At 42.6% G+C, this 18,852-nt stretch overlaps 1 protein-coding gene across 1 annotated transcript in view; it reads right to left on the reverse strand.

Moving 5' to 3' along the window:
* Window positions 1-11,928, reverse strand: part of LOC143753748 (myomesin-2-like) — a 62,085-nt gene extending 50,157 nt beyond the window's left edge. The window contains exons 1-6 of the mRNA XM_077246435.1: window positions 11,794-11,928; window positions 10,654-10,757; window positions 9,411-9,468; window positions 9,007-9,161; window positions 8,651-8,737; window positions 6,736-6,824 (exon numbers count right to left, since the gene is read on the reverse strand). Of these exons, the coding sequence (XP_077102550.1) occupies window positions 6,736-6,824; window positions 8,651-8,737; window positions 9,007-9,161; window positions 9,411-9,468; window positions 10,654-10,739 (475 nt within the window). The 5' untranslated portion in view covers window positions 10,740-10,757; window positions 11,794-11,928. The remainder of the gene's footprint in view (window positions 1-6,735; window positions 6,825-8,650; window positions 8,738-9,006; window positions 9,162-9,410; window positions 9,469-10,653; window positions 10,758-11,793) is intronic.
* Between the last annotated feature and the right edge of the window lie 6,924 nt (window positions 11,929-18,852).

Here is an 18,852-nt window from a genome sequence, read left to right on the forward strand (position 1 = left end):
ACTGATTGCAAAGGCTCGAAGGGAGCACTCTGCAGGGCAGTTAGAACCACTGAGAGGTCCCAAGAGGAAACGAGAGGAGGGCAAGGAACATTCAGTCTCCTCGCTCCCCGGAACCTAACGATCAGGTTGTGCTTTCCTACGGACTTACCCTCGACTGTGTCATGATGTGTGGCGATAGTGGCAACATATACTTGCAGGGTGAAAGGAGACAGTATTTGCTCCAACCCATCTTGGAGGAAGGAAAGCACGACACTAATCGGTGCATCTCCGGGGATCTTCTCGGTAAGAAGAGCACCAGTTGACGAAGAGTTCCACTTCAACGCGTAGGCATGTCTCGTGGAAGATGCTCTAGCAGAAGTGATGGTAGCCACCAGCCATACTCGTCCTCCCGGATCTTGCACAGGGTCTGCGCAAGAAGGCTTACTGGGGGAATCGCATATTTGCAGAGGCCCCGCAGCCAGCTGTGCACCAGTGCGTCCGTGCCAAGCGTGCCCTCGGTCAGGAAGTATAACAGGGTGCAATGGGTCTTGTCGTGGGAGGCAAACAGATCTACCTGTGTGTCCCCGAACTGGTCCCAAATCAGCTGAACAGACTGGGGATGGAGTCGCCATTCTCCAGGGAGGGGCTGAAGCCGTGAGAGCTTGTCGGCTGCACAGTTCAGAGCTCCGGGGATATAAATGACTCTAAGCGACCTGAGATGCTTCCGACTCCATAGGAGGAGGTGGCAGGCGAGTTGCGACATACGGCGGGAGCGTAGACCACCTTGACGGTTGATGTACACTACTGTTGCGGTATTGTCTGATCGGACTAATACGTGTTGAGCAGCGCAAGAAAGCGGTGCAGAGCAAGGTGTACTGCCAGCAACTCGAGGCAACTGACATGCCAAAGGCGCTGGGGTCCTGTCCAGGAGCCTGCGGAAGAATGTCCATTGCGCATGACACCCCGTGGTGGAGGCATCTGTTGAGACAACAGAGCAGAGACAATCTCTGCTCTCTTCCTTTTCTGTTGATGTTCACGCTGCAAAATCTGCATATTTCCACAGCAAGATCAACAGCGCCTCTAACACACGAACACTTTTCAAGACATTTAACTCTCTCCTCTGTCCACCTCCACCATCACCCACCTCCTCTTTAACTGATGATGACTTTGCTAACTTCTTCACCAACAAAACAACCTCTATCAGCAGTCAGTTCTCAACTCCACACACACAGGAGCCCAAACCATCCTCTCCCACTACCAGAAACCTTCTCTTTACCTTCTCTCCGCTAATCGAGGAAGAAGTATCTAAACTTCTCCTCTCCTGTCATCCTACCACCTGCCCTCTAGACCCCATCCCCTCACACCTTCTACAAGCCATCTCTCCCACACTTCTACCAGCACTCACACACATCATCAACTCATCCTCACACTGGCATTTTCCCTACATCATTCAAGCAGGCTCGGGTAACTCCACTGCTTAAAAAAACAACGTTAGACACATCACTTTTAGAGAATGACAGACCTGTCTTTCTACTACCATTCATTGCGAAAACACTTGAACGAGTTGCTTTCAACCAAGTGTCATCTTTCCTGTCTCTGACCAACCAGCTAGATGTCAACCAATCTGGCTTCAAGAAAGGCCATTCAACCGAGACTGCACTACTGTCGGTCACAGAAGCCCTGCGGATCGCAAAAGCTGCTTCCAAATCTTCAGTTCTCATTCTGCTGGATCTTTCTGCTGCCTTCGACACTGTGAATCATCAGATCCTTCTGTCCACCCTCTCATCACTGGGCATCAAAGGAACTTCCCTCCACTGGTTTGAGTCCAATCTCACAGGTAGGTCCTTCAGGGTCGCGTGGAGAGGCGAGGTATACAAAGCACATCAACTGAACACAGGGGTTCCTCAGGGTTCAGTTCTTGGACCGCTCCTCTTCTCCATCTACACCACATCATTTGGACCCATCATACAGGCACATGGTTTCTCTTACCATTGCTATGCTGATGACACCCAGCTCTACCTCTCATTTCAACCAGATGATCCCACAGTAGCTGCACGTATCTCAAGCTGTCTGGCGGACATCTCGGCATGGATGAAGGAACATCACCTGCAGCTCTACCTGGCAAAGACTGAGCTTCTCGTCCTCCCTGCCAAGCCGTCTCTGCAGCACGACTTCACTATCCAGCTAGAATCATCCTCAATCACCCCATCAAGGTCGGTCAGAAATCTTGGAGTAATATTTGATGACCAGCTGACCTTCACAGACCACATTACAAAGACAGGTCGATCATGCAGGTTTGCAATGTATAACATCAGGAAGATCAGCCCTTTCCTAACTGAGCATGCAAAACAACTTCTCGTCCAGGCCCTGGTTATTTCTAGGCTTGATTACTGCAATGCTCTTCTAGCTGGACTTCCATCATGTGTAACTAAACCTCTACAAATGATCCAGAATGCTGCAGCCCGCCTTGTCTTCAACGAGCCCAAAAGGGCTCACGTCACTCCTCTGTTCATCTCACTGCATTGGCTACCACTCGCTGCTCGCATCAAATTCAAAGCTTTGACGCTTGCTTACAGATCTACCACAGACTCAGCTCCGTCCTACTTTCACTCCCTACTACAAGTCTACGTCCTTACCAGAAGCCTACGATCGGCCAAGGAGCGACGGCTCATGGTGCCATCACACCGAGGCACTAAATCACTCTCCAGAACATTCTCATTCACGGTTCCATGCTGGTGGAATGATCTCCCCACCCTCGTCCGTAATGCAGAATCCCTGACAGCATTCAAAAGACAACTGAAAACTCATCTCTTCCGTGAGTACTTAACATAAATAAAAAATAAAAAAATAATAATAATTCTTCTCTTTTAAATCTTTCGTTCCCTTTTAAATATTCCCTTGTCTGGCTTTTGCTACTCTGAGCAATGCTTGAACTTTGTATTTTGAGCACTTCTTGCGTCGTTCTTCCCTCTTCACGATGACTCGCTTGCTTTAGTCCTCAGATGTAAGTCGCTTTGGATAAAAGCGTCTGCTAAATGACTAAATGTAAATGTAAACAACAACATGTCTGGAAACTCGTTCCAAGGGCATTCCGGCCCGTAGAAAGATGAGGTTCGACCACGGGGTGAAGGTCTGACGGCAGGTCGGAGTAACTGGTACTCGGAGCGTGTCGTGTTGCCATGCCCACCTCGGGACTCGGTCACGAAGCCAGAGCTGAAGCGGTCTCATATGAAGCAATCCGAGCGGCGTTGCCGTGGCTCCAGATGCCATATGCCCCAGGAGCCTCTGAAATATCTTCAGTGGAGCCGCACTCTTGCCCTCGAATTGTTTCAGGAAAGTCAGCAGTGACTGCGCGCGCGCGCTCGTAAGCTGCGCGGACATGGCGCCCGAGTCGATTTCCATACCGAGAAAAGAGATCCTCTGCACGGGGCAGAGTTTGCTCTTCTCCCAGTTGACCCGAAGGCCCAGGTGAGCTAGGTGCCAAAGCACTAGGTCCCTGTGTTCGCAAACCTGGTCTCGAGAGTGAGCTAGTATCAGCTAGTCGTCGTTATAGTTCAGGATTCGAACCCCGTGTTCCCATTGAGGAACAAGGGCTGCCTCGACGACCTTCGTGAAGACGCAAGGAGACAGGGCTAGCCCGAATGGGAGAACCGCGTACTGGTATGCCTGCCCCTCGAAAGCAAACCGCAGGAACGGTCTGTGCCGAGGGAGAATGGAGACATGGAAGTAGGCCTCCTTCAGGTCGTTCGCTGCAAACCAATCCTGCGGCCGCACACACTCGTAGATGCGTTTGGCCATGAGCATTTTGAACGGCAGCCAGTGAAGGGAGTGGTTGAGGATGCGCAGGTCCAGGATTGGAATAGCGGCCCGGTGTGGGGGCACGGTCATCAAACGCGACCTGACCAGGAGGTCAGGGAAGGGCCAGCGTTCCACGGGGGCCTGCTCTGCCAGGGGTTTGGCGACATAAGGGGGATGAGAGTGGTGCAGCCGGGGATAGCACACACTGTCATCCGAGAACACTGAGACAGAGGGGGACGAGAGTGGCGAGGCCCGTGGGCGGCGTGCACTTTCATCAGAGAACTCTGTGTGCTCAGGGATGGGGCAGTCAGTTCTTTCTTTAACCACAGTAGGTTGCTGCCCACCCGGGGGCTGGAGAGGGCGGTGGCGCCTTCCTGCGGCTTCCTCCACGACTGGGTGAAGGCTGCTTCTTGGGCCGAGCGGAAGGGCCGGGAGCCGCAGCAGGGCGCCCTCGGTGGCAAACAGATTGAGGATTCTGTGCCGGCGGCTGGGTGGAGGCAGCAGCAGTTCGTCAGGGCAAAATAAGCTTAATAGCCTCAGTCTGTTTCTGAGCAGTTGAGAACGGTTGGGCGAAGTCCTCAACCGAGCGCCAAAGAGGCCGGCCTGGGATATAGGGGTGTCCCGCATATCGGCCAGGTTAAGCCAAAGTTGTCGCTCCTGGACCAAAGCATTGGACATCACCAGACCCAGGGAGCGTGCGGTCACCTTATTCACTCGGAGAGTGAGGTCGGGGGCGGCGCGCAGCTCATTAAAGAGCCCTGGGTCTGTCCTACCCTCGTGCATGTCTTTGAGCATCTGGGCCTGGTACACCTGCAGAATGGCCATGGCATGCAGAGAGGCGGCTGCCTGTCCTGCGGCTCCATAGGATTTCGCCACAAGTGTAGACGGAAACTTACAGGCTTTGGACGGCTGCTTAGGATCACTGTGAGAAGAAACACTCTGAGGACACAGTTGCATCGCAAAGGAGCATTCAACCGGGGGGACCCCAGTGTACCCATGGGCAGCGGCCCCATCAAGGGGAGAAAAGGCGGAGGAGATCAGCGAGCAATTGTGGGAAGACATGGGGGTCTTCCAGGATTTAGAGATCTCCTCATGCACGTCCAGGAAGAAAGGTATTGGGGTTGGATGCCGACGGGGGTCGGCGACCGCACTCAAAAACCAATCATCCAGCCACGAGTGCTCGGGACAGGGTGGAGGGTTCCACTCTAACCCAATGCTGGCGGTGGCCCAGGAAAGCATGGCCATCATCTCAGGATCCGACTCAACCAATGCCGTATGCACACCCGAAGGTGGCAGCACTGACGAGTCTTCACTTCCTGACGAATCTGGCCCGCCCTGTGATGCTGAGATAGACATTGCATCTTTCTCTGGAACGCAAAAGAAAACCCGTGGGGCATCCTTAGATAGACCGGCGGGAATCCCCTGAACACTCGCGGGTTGTGTCACTGAAGCGGGGGGTGTGGGCCGCGGTCAGATAGTCGGCACCTTGTTCCACACCGTCAACCTCAGGTCACCCTGGCCACCAGCCGAAGTACTATCCCTTGTGGAGGGAGTAGATCGGGGTGTGGATGAAGGGACTCTCACTCTTGCAAGATCACTGAGTCTCGACTGTAATGACGCAATGGTCATGTTTCCACAGAGAGTCATCCGAGCGCTGCTCTAGCGTGATCAATGCCCAAACACGCAGAAAAGTGATCGTGCCCATCAGAGTCAGACATGAGTCTACCGCAACCAGAAGTGCACGGGCGAGGCATCTTTAAAAAGACGTGCTGCGTGCAAAGCTCTTTTGTGAGAGGAAAACTCCACGGATGTTGAAGCGCCCAGGGAGAAACACACTCACTGGCAGACCACTGCACAGATCAGCAGGCAGTGTGCACTCGCTGGAGATCGCCGTCACACCAACACCGGAGAGTCGCTCGTCTCGTAGCTGACAGTTGATCAAAGATGGCTTGTGGACTGAAGAGATGCTCTGAAGCGAAAACATATCTGCACATATCTCATATCTGAAAACATATCCGTCCTCTCCGGAGTTGCGCCATGTAAATTCCGCAGACCCATGGCATTTCTTTGCCACTGGCTCGTTTTGTATACTCGAAGTTGATAGGCTTTCTAAGCGAAACCCCATTCGTCGTCACGACGGAACTCGTAGTGACAACGAAAGGGAACTACTATTAACAGGTTCATAATTAATATTAATAATGCATAATATATAAAATAAGGTAATGGTGACCAGTAAGGAATCAAGTGTTACTACAATCTTCTAAAGGAACTATCAAATAGGTTTTTGTAAGGTTTTGGATAGTAATGACTCAACTGTTCCTACATCTTTCTAAAGGAACTACTGATTATTTGGAGCAGTATTCTAAAGTGAAGATCATGGGAACACATCGGAAGGAATTACTATTCAAAATCTTACAAAAAATTCAAAAGCTTACAATGACTTCAGTTAATATAAGGTAGTTATCAATTTTTTCACTTTAGAATACTGACCAAATAATTAGTAGTTTCTTAAGAAGGATGTAGTAACACTTGAGTCATTACTATTGGGTTACCATTACCTTTTATTATAAATTATGCATTATTCATGTTAATTATGAACCTGTATATAGTAGTTCACTGGGAGGTATGAAAAAAATTTGTTACTGATTAGCTAATAGTGAACTACCACATTCGACTGAGCGCTATTACTTACTAATTCATTAATCAGAGTTTATTGTTAGATTATAGTAGTTACTAGAGTGTTAATAGCATGTTACTCATTTGTTCCTGCTTAGTTATACATTAATGAAGGAACAGTAAAGTATTACCAGAATATATATTGACTTTTTAAAGAAAGAGATCATAGTCTACATCTGGGTAAAAAATACATTTGTACTTTGTAGACTTTTTGGTTCTGCTGCCAATTTTATCTTATTGTAAGGGTGCTTAGATATCAGAAAACAGGAGAAAAAAGCTTACTCTTCACAATGACGGAGGCCTGGGAGGAAGCCTGTCCATGCAAGTTTGAGGCTACAGCCGTGTACATTGCAGTGTCATCAGTTGCACACCTACAGAAAACATGTATAACTCATTCACAGGTGTCAACAACTTCAGTCAATACACGACTGGACCGCAATACTGTCTTCACTCCACTAATTAATCAGTCAATAAATAATCAACATGATTGCTATTTGATTGGATATATGCCACAGTCATTTCCTAATTGACATTTGGAAAGCACATAAAGTGCTTCCCCATCATGATGGATAAATTGGCAGTTAACTAATGCTCTAATGTCAAGAGGATAATTGCTCCAAACTAAATACTAATGTAGACTAGCGCCTGCTTTCGAAAAATGTTCAACACGGGAGCCTCTAAGGCTTGAATGGCAAACACGAGACGCAAGGGAAAGGAAAATGAGAGGACTGTAATGTGACCTTCGTCGTGACCGTACTATATTAGAGACGTTCTCTTAGCCCCTGTGGTCTTGAGAAGCATGGCTGTTTGTCAAAAAGTGAAAGGTTTGGTCATTTTAGAGGAAATGCGGAACACCAAGATTAACCTGTGAGATTTGGCCTCTGAATGCAAGAAGCCATCAGGAAAGTGACATAAGGGACAGGGTGAGTTTTTGTGGGACTGACAGGGTGACAGCAGTGAAAGTCATCTCTCTGTAAGGCGCTGGAGTGTCAGATGACACCAGACTCAGCACTTTGACATGAACAGCTGACAGCAGCTCAAGACGTGGGCGACCAGCCCTGGACTAAATTGGAAAAGTTCACATGCAATCCCATTGACATGACTTCCTTTTGTGGAAATTCACTTGTTAGTAACATTTAAATGTCGGTGAATCTCATGAACTATCTAAGAGCATATCCTTTCAGGTCAAATTGCACCACAAAATATTTTATAAAGAAATATTTATTTGAACTTAAAAAAATTGGAATATTTCAGAATTATTCAAATGTTTTTGAATATTAGGAAAATTATGCATATTTCACATATTTTATTATTGTAAAAAATTATTAATTATTTTCAAATTATTTATGTATTTCTTGTACCACCGTTAATTTAATTATTATAAACTGTTATTACAATAATTATTTACACAAAGGCAAAATAAATTTGAATAAACCACTGGGAATTGCACAAAATAAATACTATATCACATTGCAAATTTGTGTGGAATTTACTTTTTTGGTAACACTTTACAATAAGGTTCATTAGTTAAATACATTGGTTAACATGAACTAAGAATGAACAATCCTTCTTCAGCATTTATTAATAGTAGGTAATATAAATTTCAACATTTACTAATAAATTATTAAAATCAAAGGTTGTATTTGTTAACATTAGTTAATGCACTGTGAACTAACATGAACAGACAATGAACATTTGTATTTTTTAACATTACATTTAACATTTACAAAGATTAATAGATTCTGTAACAAATGTATTGCTCATTGTTAGTTCATGTTAGTTAATACATTAACTAATGTTAACTAATGAACCTTATTGTAAAGTGTTACGACTTTTTTTTTATTTTACTTAATGGTCATGATAGTAATGTCACAATGCAACATCCTACTGGATTTAAAATCTTCTATGCAAATTCATTTATTTATTTCGGGAGAAATGCAACCTGGACATGTTTTTCCTGAGATTCATACAAAAGTTTTTTGAAAGTTTAATAACTTGGAAATCTCTTAAAAGTTTCCTGCTTTCTGTGGCCATCCAATAACTAAGAAGTGAGAATGTAATGAGCACTCAACCTTAGTCTTGTCACTCAGTTTGTCCCCCAAGTTTGTCACTTATTCTGTTCAATAGAGATCATCAGTAAAACACATTCTGTCTTTGCATCCCTATCCAAAAAAGAACACAGTAGAGTTTTAATTACTTCAGGATGGTGAGGGCATGAAATCCAGAGTTGTTCTCCACAAAGTATTTTCCAGAGGAAATGTCCAAGATGACATCATCCTTGAACCTGTAAGAATGTTTATGATTTAAAAACAACGAATGTACTTAGCGGTTTTTTTTTTGGCCTGTTTTTATATATGATGAAAATATGATTAAGTGTTTGATGCAATTAAAATTAGATTTTAATTTTTTAAAGAAATGCTTTCTTGTGGCTGGCCACATATAATGCCAGACCTGTAACTCAAAGTTACATGACCACAGACGATATGTGAGAGCAAACGCACTGAACCCTAGTCCAGGAAGCACGGCAGGCCTGTTTGTGAAAAGAAAACTCACCATTTGATGTGTGGGGTGGGATATCCCTCCACTGAGCAGAAAAGTTTAATGGCACTGTTTTCAAACACTGTGTGGGACCTCAGTCTAACCAAAAACTTGGGGCCCCTGATCATGGACTCTTCACGGATGTATTTTTCAGGCATCTTCCTATCCACCTATTGAAAAGAGACAAAAAGTTCCACGGCCTGTTGGATCATAAAAAGTCTATGTGTGACAAAATGTATGTCCTAAGAAAGATTCAGTTCTATTTAACCTCTGATTTACTCGGCCGACTAAAGCTAACAGCAAATGTCTTTAACACACATTACAATGCATATTGACTAATGAAAGTATTATAACAGCTGCGTGTAAAAAAAAAAAAAAGTTTGTTTAAAGGAAAGGAATGATTATTTAAAGGGCTTTACCACTCCCTGGATTCTCTTCTGTGTTTGGTATTGATATTTCACCTCTTCAGCTGCAGAGCTAAAAACACACATTTTCGTATATTAAAAAGTTAACGGTACAAACAGCATGAAAGAAACAGAAGATTCATCAGAGAATTCATTATATCACTGTGGGTCAGTAATGCTTCATGTCATCCTAGGTTAATCAGTTTACTGATCTTGATATGCATTCAAACATACATATTTCATGCATTTCAACCGAGACATTTTAGGGCAGTCTACAGTGGAAATAAACATGCGCTTAAAAAAAAAAAAGTTTCAGAATTGTGTTAAATCTGATAAAATACAAAATGTGACATTTATTATCTTTACCCATGGTTTACACGATGGTTTTGAAACTGAATACTGACCTTTTGACCCATCAGAGGGGGTCAAAAGGGGCAAGCAAGCCATCATCACAATTCTCTTCTCTATAACATAAAATGTTCTTTAAACCAGCATTTGCTTTTGTCCTGATATATTAAAATATAAATAATTTTGATAAATAATTTTGATAATTTAATTAAAGATTTTTTTTCTTATCCTAAAACATCAGATTTTAACGACAAAATGGAAAGCTTGCCAAACTTAAAACATGTCTCTATAAAATGTACTATTGAAAGCAAAGAGTTTCCAGACAGTACAGGGTATTTAGTGCATGTTCTGAAACTGATATGAGCGGTCAAGTGAAAGTACATACATCAGGCCCTATAATCCTCCTCTCTTTTCAGTACTTCACTAGTTTTAATCACCTTCATTTTAATCTGCTTTCATTTTTTAGTTAATATTACATGGTCCTGCAGTGTGACAAATGTAGACTGTAGTCCCTCTCACCAATATGAGGTCATAAAAGCTGCACGCATAATTAGAAAATAGTTTTACATGGAGTATAGCATGTCACACTGCAGGCCATGTCAACTTCCCGAAAAAATATCGTGTGAACTACCCAGAGGAAATAAGTGACATGACGGTATCAATTAGCCTATAGCTCAGCTACTGTTGGTAATATGGTTTATTAGAAAAGCTTCAACAGAAAATTTAATAATATGTTATAAATGATGTTGCTATTTTATTACAATTAGTTTTAGTATTGCTGTGAGCATCATGATTAGCTGTGACTTGCTTGAAACAATTCCATGGCCTGTTGGATCATAAAAAGTCTAGCCAATGCGTGGCAAAATATATGTCCTAAGAAAGATTCAGCTGTTGTAATTTTTCACCTTACCTGGAGTATTCTCGAACAACACATTTAGACTCAGTATTGAGGTATTCTTGACTGAAATGCTTGTGTCTGGTTACAACTGCAGCCATATTGCAACCTCAAAGGACCTATGAATCAAAACGGGAACAAAAACATGCACCATCTTTGCACACAAGACAAAACAAAATGCATTTATATATGCACAAATTCCTATCCTCAATTTCCGATTTCAGTGTTTAAAGTTATTTGGGACACGGCGTTGCAGTAGTAAACACAAATTGTGTCACACTCCTGATTAGACTTAGGTGTTAGGAAAGTGTAACTGTTTGTGGAGATGATGAGGAGGGGGTTCTGGAGCTTTGGGCCACTGGGAAGACAAACTTCATGGCAGTTTAAAATTAGAGTTTGGGGGTTGGGATATCGGACAGTCCAAGGAGATGGGTACAGTATTTCAGGGTAGTTTCTACTGTATAGTGTATACTGAAGACACATGCTATTGTTGCATACATGTACTGAAATATGGAAAGATAACCACTTCTCATAAACGTTTATCTTCTAACAAGGACAAATAAACGACACTGCAAGACAATCTCAACAAGAAAACCAAAAAGAACAAGAACAAATTCCTCACACTTCTTTAGAAAAATAATTAAACAAATAAACAAACAATCATGCATACTCAAATGCAGCATTACATCCTCACATTCACAAATAAACCCCACATACAATAGCATCTACTGTGCATATCAAACATTAAAAAAATATATATGCATAATTTTCAATAATATAGCTATATTTGGAGCGTTAAAATTTATGGATCATGATTAATCTACAATTATTCATGGGGAGGGGGTCAATTCTAAAGGTAATTTCAACCAACACACTGTTTCAAAAAACAAACAAAACAATGTCAAAGTTTGACCAGCTATTAGTTCACCCATATTCACAAAGCACTGAAAATGTTTTAACTGGCAACGTTTTATGAATCATTTCAAAGTCAAGTGCAGTTATCACTCAAGCAACATCATGCGATAGATCAATATCCAACCAAGGTAAAGTTCAAACGTCTTCTCCAGCCTCAGCGTTTTTGTACATGTTTCTGTTTCTGTAAATTTTGCTTTATAATTTAATAAGTGTGTAAATAATGGGGGCAGACATACTCACCCCAGGAGAATACAAGAGCGCGACGCGGAGGTAGATGAGCCTCTACCCGCCTGTATGAAAGCAGCTGATGAAAAGCAAAATATTACCCATGCGGAATGTTGCCTCTCCCTCGTCCCATTTATGGGTAGGCAATAGACTATATATAGCATTTACTCAAACTTCCCACATAATTTCGTTCAGATATTAAGATACCAGACAGACGTTTTAAATTGACACTACTGAATGGGTTTTAAAAAACAAGAGTTCAGTTAAAGGTGAGTCGAACAAAAATCATAATATATTAAAGTAGACACAAAATTGCTCTGAATTAGCACAATTGCTAAAAAGACGAAATGTACTCGAAGCCATAATTTTAAAGCTTCTTAATTTATGTGTTTTTGATTGCTCAGCAACAATTTTGTCTGTATGATGATGTGTGATCTAAATCTAGCATGCTGCATAATAGCCTACCTAGTAGGCCTACTAATCTACTAGCGGCATCAAACGGTATTACACAAATATAGGCCCAAGTTTTTAATATTAATGAAATGGAGCTCAAAATGAAAAACACAAAATAAGATACATAAATAGTGCAATTTACATAAATACTTTGTTGTACGGCAAACATATGCCTCCTAAAGTCCTAATGTCAAATTTGATCTATTTAATTTGTAAGTTAATCAAAAGGGGGGATTCAGAATACCTTTTAAGGTAAGATGCCCCCAGGTGAATAGGGTTAAAAAAAATGATATCCCCATACTTCCCCCAGTTGATTGATTATATTAAGTATTGCAACAATAAAAAAATGATTACAAGTTCCCTTTCGTTCAGTCACTCCGAGTTTAAGGCGGGCAGCCTACACTGTGCGATGTCTGTGCGATTTCAGCAAGGTATCTACTCACACTGAACGAGTAGATCGCATGCGATATAAAGCCAAAGCTCAGGATTTATGTGCTCACACTATACGGTCTGATCATCGAGCTGCGACTTTAGCCTACTGCTCACACTATACGTGTGAAATATGTGCGATAAACCCCCGTGCTGGGTTGGTAGACGATATCATGTATCCAGAGATATTGTCAAAACAAGCATCAGTTATCAATATCAACATGATTTAGCACTTCCAATTAATGTATTAAATTATTATTAGTATTATTGTATTAGGGAAGGCTAATTGTATTATTAAATTGATCTGCTATTATTTGCCACGCAATAATTTCACAGCACATCGCTGCAATGCGCTGTGAGGATAATAAAATATTACATAGAAGCTTACTCCTCGAGGAATAATAATAATATAATTATATGCCTATAATTCATTATAATCGACCTAAATGTTTTAGACAATTTTCAATGAGGATCCTCTTTTTAGATCAATTGATCATTTAGATCAATTAGGCTACAATGAATTATAGGCATATAATTATATTAACAGTCTATAATTTGTCCGAAACCTGCAATAATTAGTCATCAATGAAAATTAAAAACAGGTTTATTTCAAAAACATTGTTTAACAAATTAATAAAAGAGGCACGGTGCTACATCGCAGCTTGAAAGACGTGGGTAATAACTGACAAACTGGAGGTAAGCAACAGTAATTTGTAGCTAGTTTGAACTACAGAACTTAAAGAGTTCCCTCTTTTCGTTTTTTTTTCTGCAGATTGAAAGGGTTGAAATCTGTTTTCGCGCAGGCGCAGTGAGGGATAAAACACTGAGTTTAGGGTAATCGGTTCGTAGCTCTGCTTCAACTGTGCGATATAGTCACGAGGAGCGACCAAAATTTCTGACATGCCAGAAATTCATCCGACCATCCGATTGCCGATCGGGAGAGGTTAATCGCCTCTCGTTTCCCCTTGTATACTGCACGAACACTGCACAACAAACGACGCACGACAAAGCTGAAAATCGTCCCAGTGACTGATTAAAGGCGGGCATACACTGTGCGAATTTCGTCCGATTTTGAGCCGAATTCTGACTCGTGCGACTCTTTTTCGGGTCGGGACGATTTTCAGCTTTGTCGTGCGTCGTTTGTCGTGCAGTGTTCGTGCAGTGTACAAGGGGAAACGAGAGGCGATTAACCTCTCCCGATCGGCAATCGGATGGTCGGATGAATTTCTGGCATGTCAGAAATTTTGGTCGCTCCTCGTGACTATATTGCACAGTTGAAGCAGAGCTACGAACCGATCGCCCTAAACTCAGTGTTTTTTCCCTCACTGCGCCTGCGCGAAAACAGAAGTTTAAGCATTTCAATCTGAAAAAAAAAAAAAACGAACAGAGGGAAGTCTTTAAGTTCTGTAGTTCAAACTAGCTACAAATTACTGTTGCTTATCTACAGTTTGTCCAGTTATTACCCACGTCTTCCAAGCTGCGATGTAGCACCGTGCCTCTTTTATTAATTTGTCAAAAAATGTTTTTGAAATAAACCTGTTTTTAATTTTCATTGATGACTAATTATTCCAGTGTTCGGACATATTATAGACTGTTAACATAATGATATGCCTATAATTCATTGTAATCGGCCTAAATGTTAAGACAATTTTCAATTAGGATCCTCATTGAAAATTGTCTAAAACATTTAGGTAGATTACAATGAATTATAGGCATATAATTATATTATTATTATTTTATTATTCCTCGAGGAGTAGGCTTCTATTTAATATTTTATTATCCTCAGCGCGCATTGCGGTGATGTGCTGTGAAATTATTGCGTGGCAAATTAATTATAATAGCAGATCAATTTAATAATAAAATTAGCCTTCCCTAATACAATAATACTAATAACAATTTAATACATAAATTGGAAGTGCTAAATCATCTTGATAGCTGATACTTGTTTTGACAATATCTCTGGATAGGCTATATGATATCGTCTACCAACCCAACACGGGGGGTTATCGCACATATTTCACACGTATAGTGTGAGCAGTCAAGTCGCAGCTCGACGTTCGGACCGTATAGTGTGAGCACATAAATCCTGAGCTTTGGCTTTACATCGCATGCGATTTACTCGTTCAGTGTGAGTAGGTACCTTGCTGAAATCGCACAGACATCGCACAGTGTATGCCCGCCTTAAATGGGGGTTTCGCTTAAAAGCCTATCACCTTCGAGTTGTACAAAACGAGCCAATGGCAAAACAATGCCGTGGGTCTGCGAAATTTGCATAGCGCAACTCCGCCCCACCGCGTGGGTATAAAAGGAGGAGCGCGCAATCTCGCAGTCGCATTATGTTTTTGCTTCGGAGCCAAGAGCTTCTTCACTCTCTGCAAGCAGTGGTTAAAGCGGGATTTGGCAGGTGGGGGAACACTTAAACTTTGTGTAGGTGCAACATGGAACAATGACTCACCATAGGACAACATATTGAGTATCGTGGTATAGCAATACGTTTTGGGATAAGAAATGTCACTGTTGCACCAAGTATCACAATACTTATTCACTTGATTTTGTAATGGTTTTATTTTGGTCCATTATCTGGTCATATGATGACGATACTATGTTAACATTGCTGAACACCACAATATGAAACACAAGCATGTTTTTCACAATGTAAATTCCAAAAATTGAAAATGTCGATTTCTCTGACCTACATATGTGCATTTTAAGACTTTTGAAGGCCAAAAAAAATGGACAAGTAGCTTTAAAACCATGTAAGTGGGCATTAGATTATTTGTCAACTCATCTCCATCTTTCTTTTTCTCTCAGTCTCCTTATCCTGCCCTATTTCTTCCTCTCCTAAAGCTGAATTTTGACTGATATTTTCATCTGTGTCAGTGAAGAAAGTAAACATAGGCTCAATTGATATTTATATGTTTTATAAATCATTTTCTGAGAACATTTAATTTACTCTAGGCTACCAGGAAAGCTGTAGCCTATCAGTATTGCCAATAGGAACCTTCTACAAGGTTTGGAATTTGAAGGCGTCTGTTTTTAAATGTTAATAATATTACATAATACAAATTATAGGCTACGTTTACCGCAGTTGGTGGAATTGGCAGACATTCCCTATCATTTTGCAGTGTCAAAGCATTCTCAGGTATAAATATGCAGCATTAACGCTAGTAGGTGATTTTGAATTAATATTTCATGTCGGCATGGTTAAATAATGTTAAAACTAATACTGCTATTGATATCTTTGTAAGACTGACCCTTATAGAACAGTGGCAAGGGAAAACAAATGTCCGGCGAATATTAAACCTAAAACTAACTTTACCGTGCTCAATCACCGTGAGTGCATTTCACGCATTTCTAATCACTGTTGTTCAGCGGGAAGGAGAGGAAGGACTTTGTCTGCATGCGTGAACCGAGGAAGGACCTCCTTTCTCAGAGATGGGGCACCCTCTGGCACCCACATCCCGATCTGTGGAACCTGCATGTGTGGGTTCTGGACGGGACGCGGCAGGTTTGAATACCCTACCACCTCAGGTGATGGCTACCATCACTTCTGCTAGGGCCTTGTCCACGAGACACGCCTATGCTCTAAAGTGGAACCTGTTTGTCACCTGGTGTTCTTGTTGCCGAGAAGACCCCAGAAAATGCCGATCAGGTCGGTGCTCTCCTTCCTCTTAGAAGGGTTGGAACGAAGGCTGTCTCCTTCCACCCTGAAGGTTTACGTGGCTGTGATCTCCACGTACCACGACCTTGTGGAGTCGAAAACTGTGGGACAGCATGACCTGGTCGTCAGGTTCCTTAGGGGGGCGAGGAGACTAAATCTTCCTCGCTCTCCTCTTATACCCTATTAGGACCTTGCAGTGGTCTTATCTTCCCTGCAGAGAGCTTTTGCAATCAGTGGAGCTTAAGTTCCTGTCTATGAAGACAGCGCTCCTGGTTGCTTTGGCCTCCATCAAGAGGGTAGGGCACTTGCAGGCATTTTCGGTTGACAAAGCGTGCCTGGAATTCGAGCGGCTAACTCTCACGTGATCCTGAGACCCCGGCCTGGATACGTCCCCAAGATTCCCACCACTCCTTTCAGGGACCAGGTGGTGAATCTGCAAGCGCTGCCCTTGGAGGAGGCAGACCCATTCTTGGCACTGCTCTGTCCAGTATGTGCCCTCCGTGCTTACGTAGACAGAACGCAGTGTTTCAGGACCTCAGACCAGCTCAAGAGAAAGGCTCTCTCCAAGCAAACGTGGTCTTACCAGACGCAGGGTCAACCAATGCCTCCTGTGTGTGGCTTCCTCCTGGGCTTTTGCGCATAGCGCTTTGTTAACAGACATATGCAGAGCTGCAGGCTGGGTGACACCCAACACATTAGCGAGGTTCTATAATCTCCGGGTAGAGCCAGTGTCCTCTCATGTACTCGCTTCCACCAGCCAGTAGGTAGGACCTGCTTGATGTCATTGCTTGCTGCGCCATTTCACTTTCACGGACTGGATACGTTCACTATTTCACTCAGAGTTCTTCTTAAACCCTGAGTACCTCCTGCACTGTTAAAACCGTCACCAGAGCGCATGCCCGCTCGGTCAGCCCTCGTGATTGGCTAGGTGCCTCCATGTGCATGGTTCCCCCGTTGGGCAACCCCCATGTGTGTATTTCCACGGTAAGTCTCCTCCGAGCACGTGTCTTTCCCTTGCTTCGAGGTTGAAACTTTCCACCCTGCGGGCTGGATACCTCTGAGTTCTCCATATGCATCCCGTACTTGGGTCATATGTGTATTCTAAGTCCTTCCTACGGGTAGACAGCTGCTGTGGCATGATTAAATTGGGACCCATTTCGTCAGTCACTGACGTAACTCGGAGTGACTGAACGAAAGGGAACGTCTTGGTTATGTATGTATGTATATGTAACCCTCACTCCCTAAGGAGGGAACGGAGACGTTACGTCCCCCTGCCACCACCGATGTACCGCTGGAACCGCCTGGAGTTCAGTGTCGGCTCCTCAGCATCACATAATGCGAGATCGCCGCACTCCAACTTTTATACCCATGCGATGGGACAGAGTTGCACTATGCAAATTCCGCAGACCCATTGCATTGTTTTGCCATTGGCTCGTGTGGCAAGGGGGGCTTGGTCTAGCGAAGTCTGTGACAGGAGAGAGGATCGGGAGACAGGTGCGGCGTAAGTTGGTCAAGTGCAAATGACAAACACCTGTGTCTTGTTTCAATGATTGGCGTGGAGAGACCGCATATAAGCGATGGGGAAACATTGTTCGAGAGAGAGACAACTGGAAGACCTGTGGGTGAGCGAACACGTGTGAAGCAGCACAGGGAAATGACTGTGAAGAGAGAGAGAGAGAGAGAGAGAGAGAGAGCGTGCCGAGTGCGGGAGCAGAAGACAGCTTGAGGAAATTAAACCTTTATGGACTGAGTTGTTTGTTGCAGTGTTGTGTGCGCACCTTTTCTTTGTACTTTTATTTTGTTTTTGGAATAAACCCCACAGTTATGGAATGCCAAAGCTGACTCAATTAAAAATAAATAAATACATAAATATACGAATAAATGTAAAAAAGCAAAAATAAATAAATAAATAAATACATAAATAAATATACAAAGAAATGTAAAAAAGTACAAATAAATGAGTATTTATATTTTTATTTACTTATGTATGTATAATTGTATTTTTTCACACATTTATTTATTTTTTTATTTATAAATGTATTCATTTATTTATTTCCACTTTTATTTATTTCCACATTCATTTATGTATATGTTTTTGTATGCGTTTCATAATTTCGTATGCATAACAGGTGACAATTCAAATGCTTAAAACACAAGCCATATTTCAGAGATGCTGTTCTAAGATACTGATTAATCACAAGTCGTCAATTTGGAATTATTCTTAAATCAAACAAATTGGGCTCATTTAAACGCAGCTATAGTGAGCCACGCATCTCACCCCATGCAGTGGAGGACAGAAGCATCATCATGCCCATTCAAACAGCACCTGTCGTGCCCATGGTCGTGATGATATTTCCCCCTATAAATTGATTTTATATCTACCCAAACCTTATTAAATAGGTAGGCAATACATCATCATATATGTCAAGTTCTTCATATTAATCGATAAACTACTCAGTTATAATTATAATAAGGCACTATGCTGTTATCAGTAAAATAAAATTAACAAAAGTTATAAGTCATTAAAAGTC

Source organism: Siphateles boraxobius, unplaced genomic scaffold (assembly GCF_051911475.1).
Source record: "Siphateles boraxobius isolate OS27281-9 unplaced genomic scaffold, OSU_SipBor_1 104, whole genome shotgun sequence".
Taxonomy (NCBI): domain Eukaryota; kingdom Metazoa; phylum Chordata; class Actinopteri; order Cypriniformes; family Leuciscidae; genus Siphateles; species Siphateles boraxobius.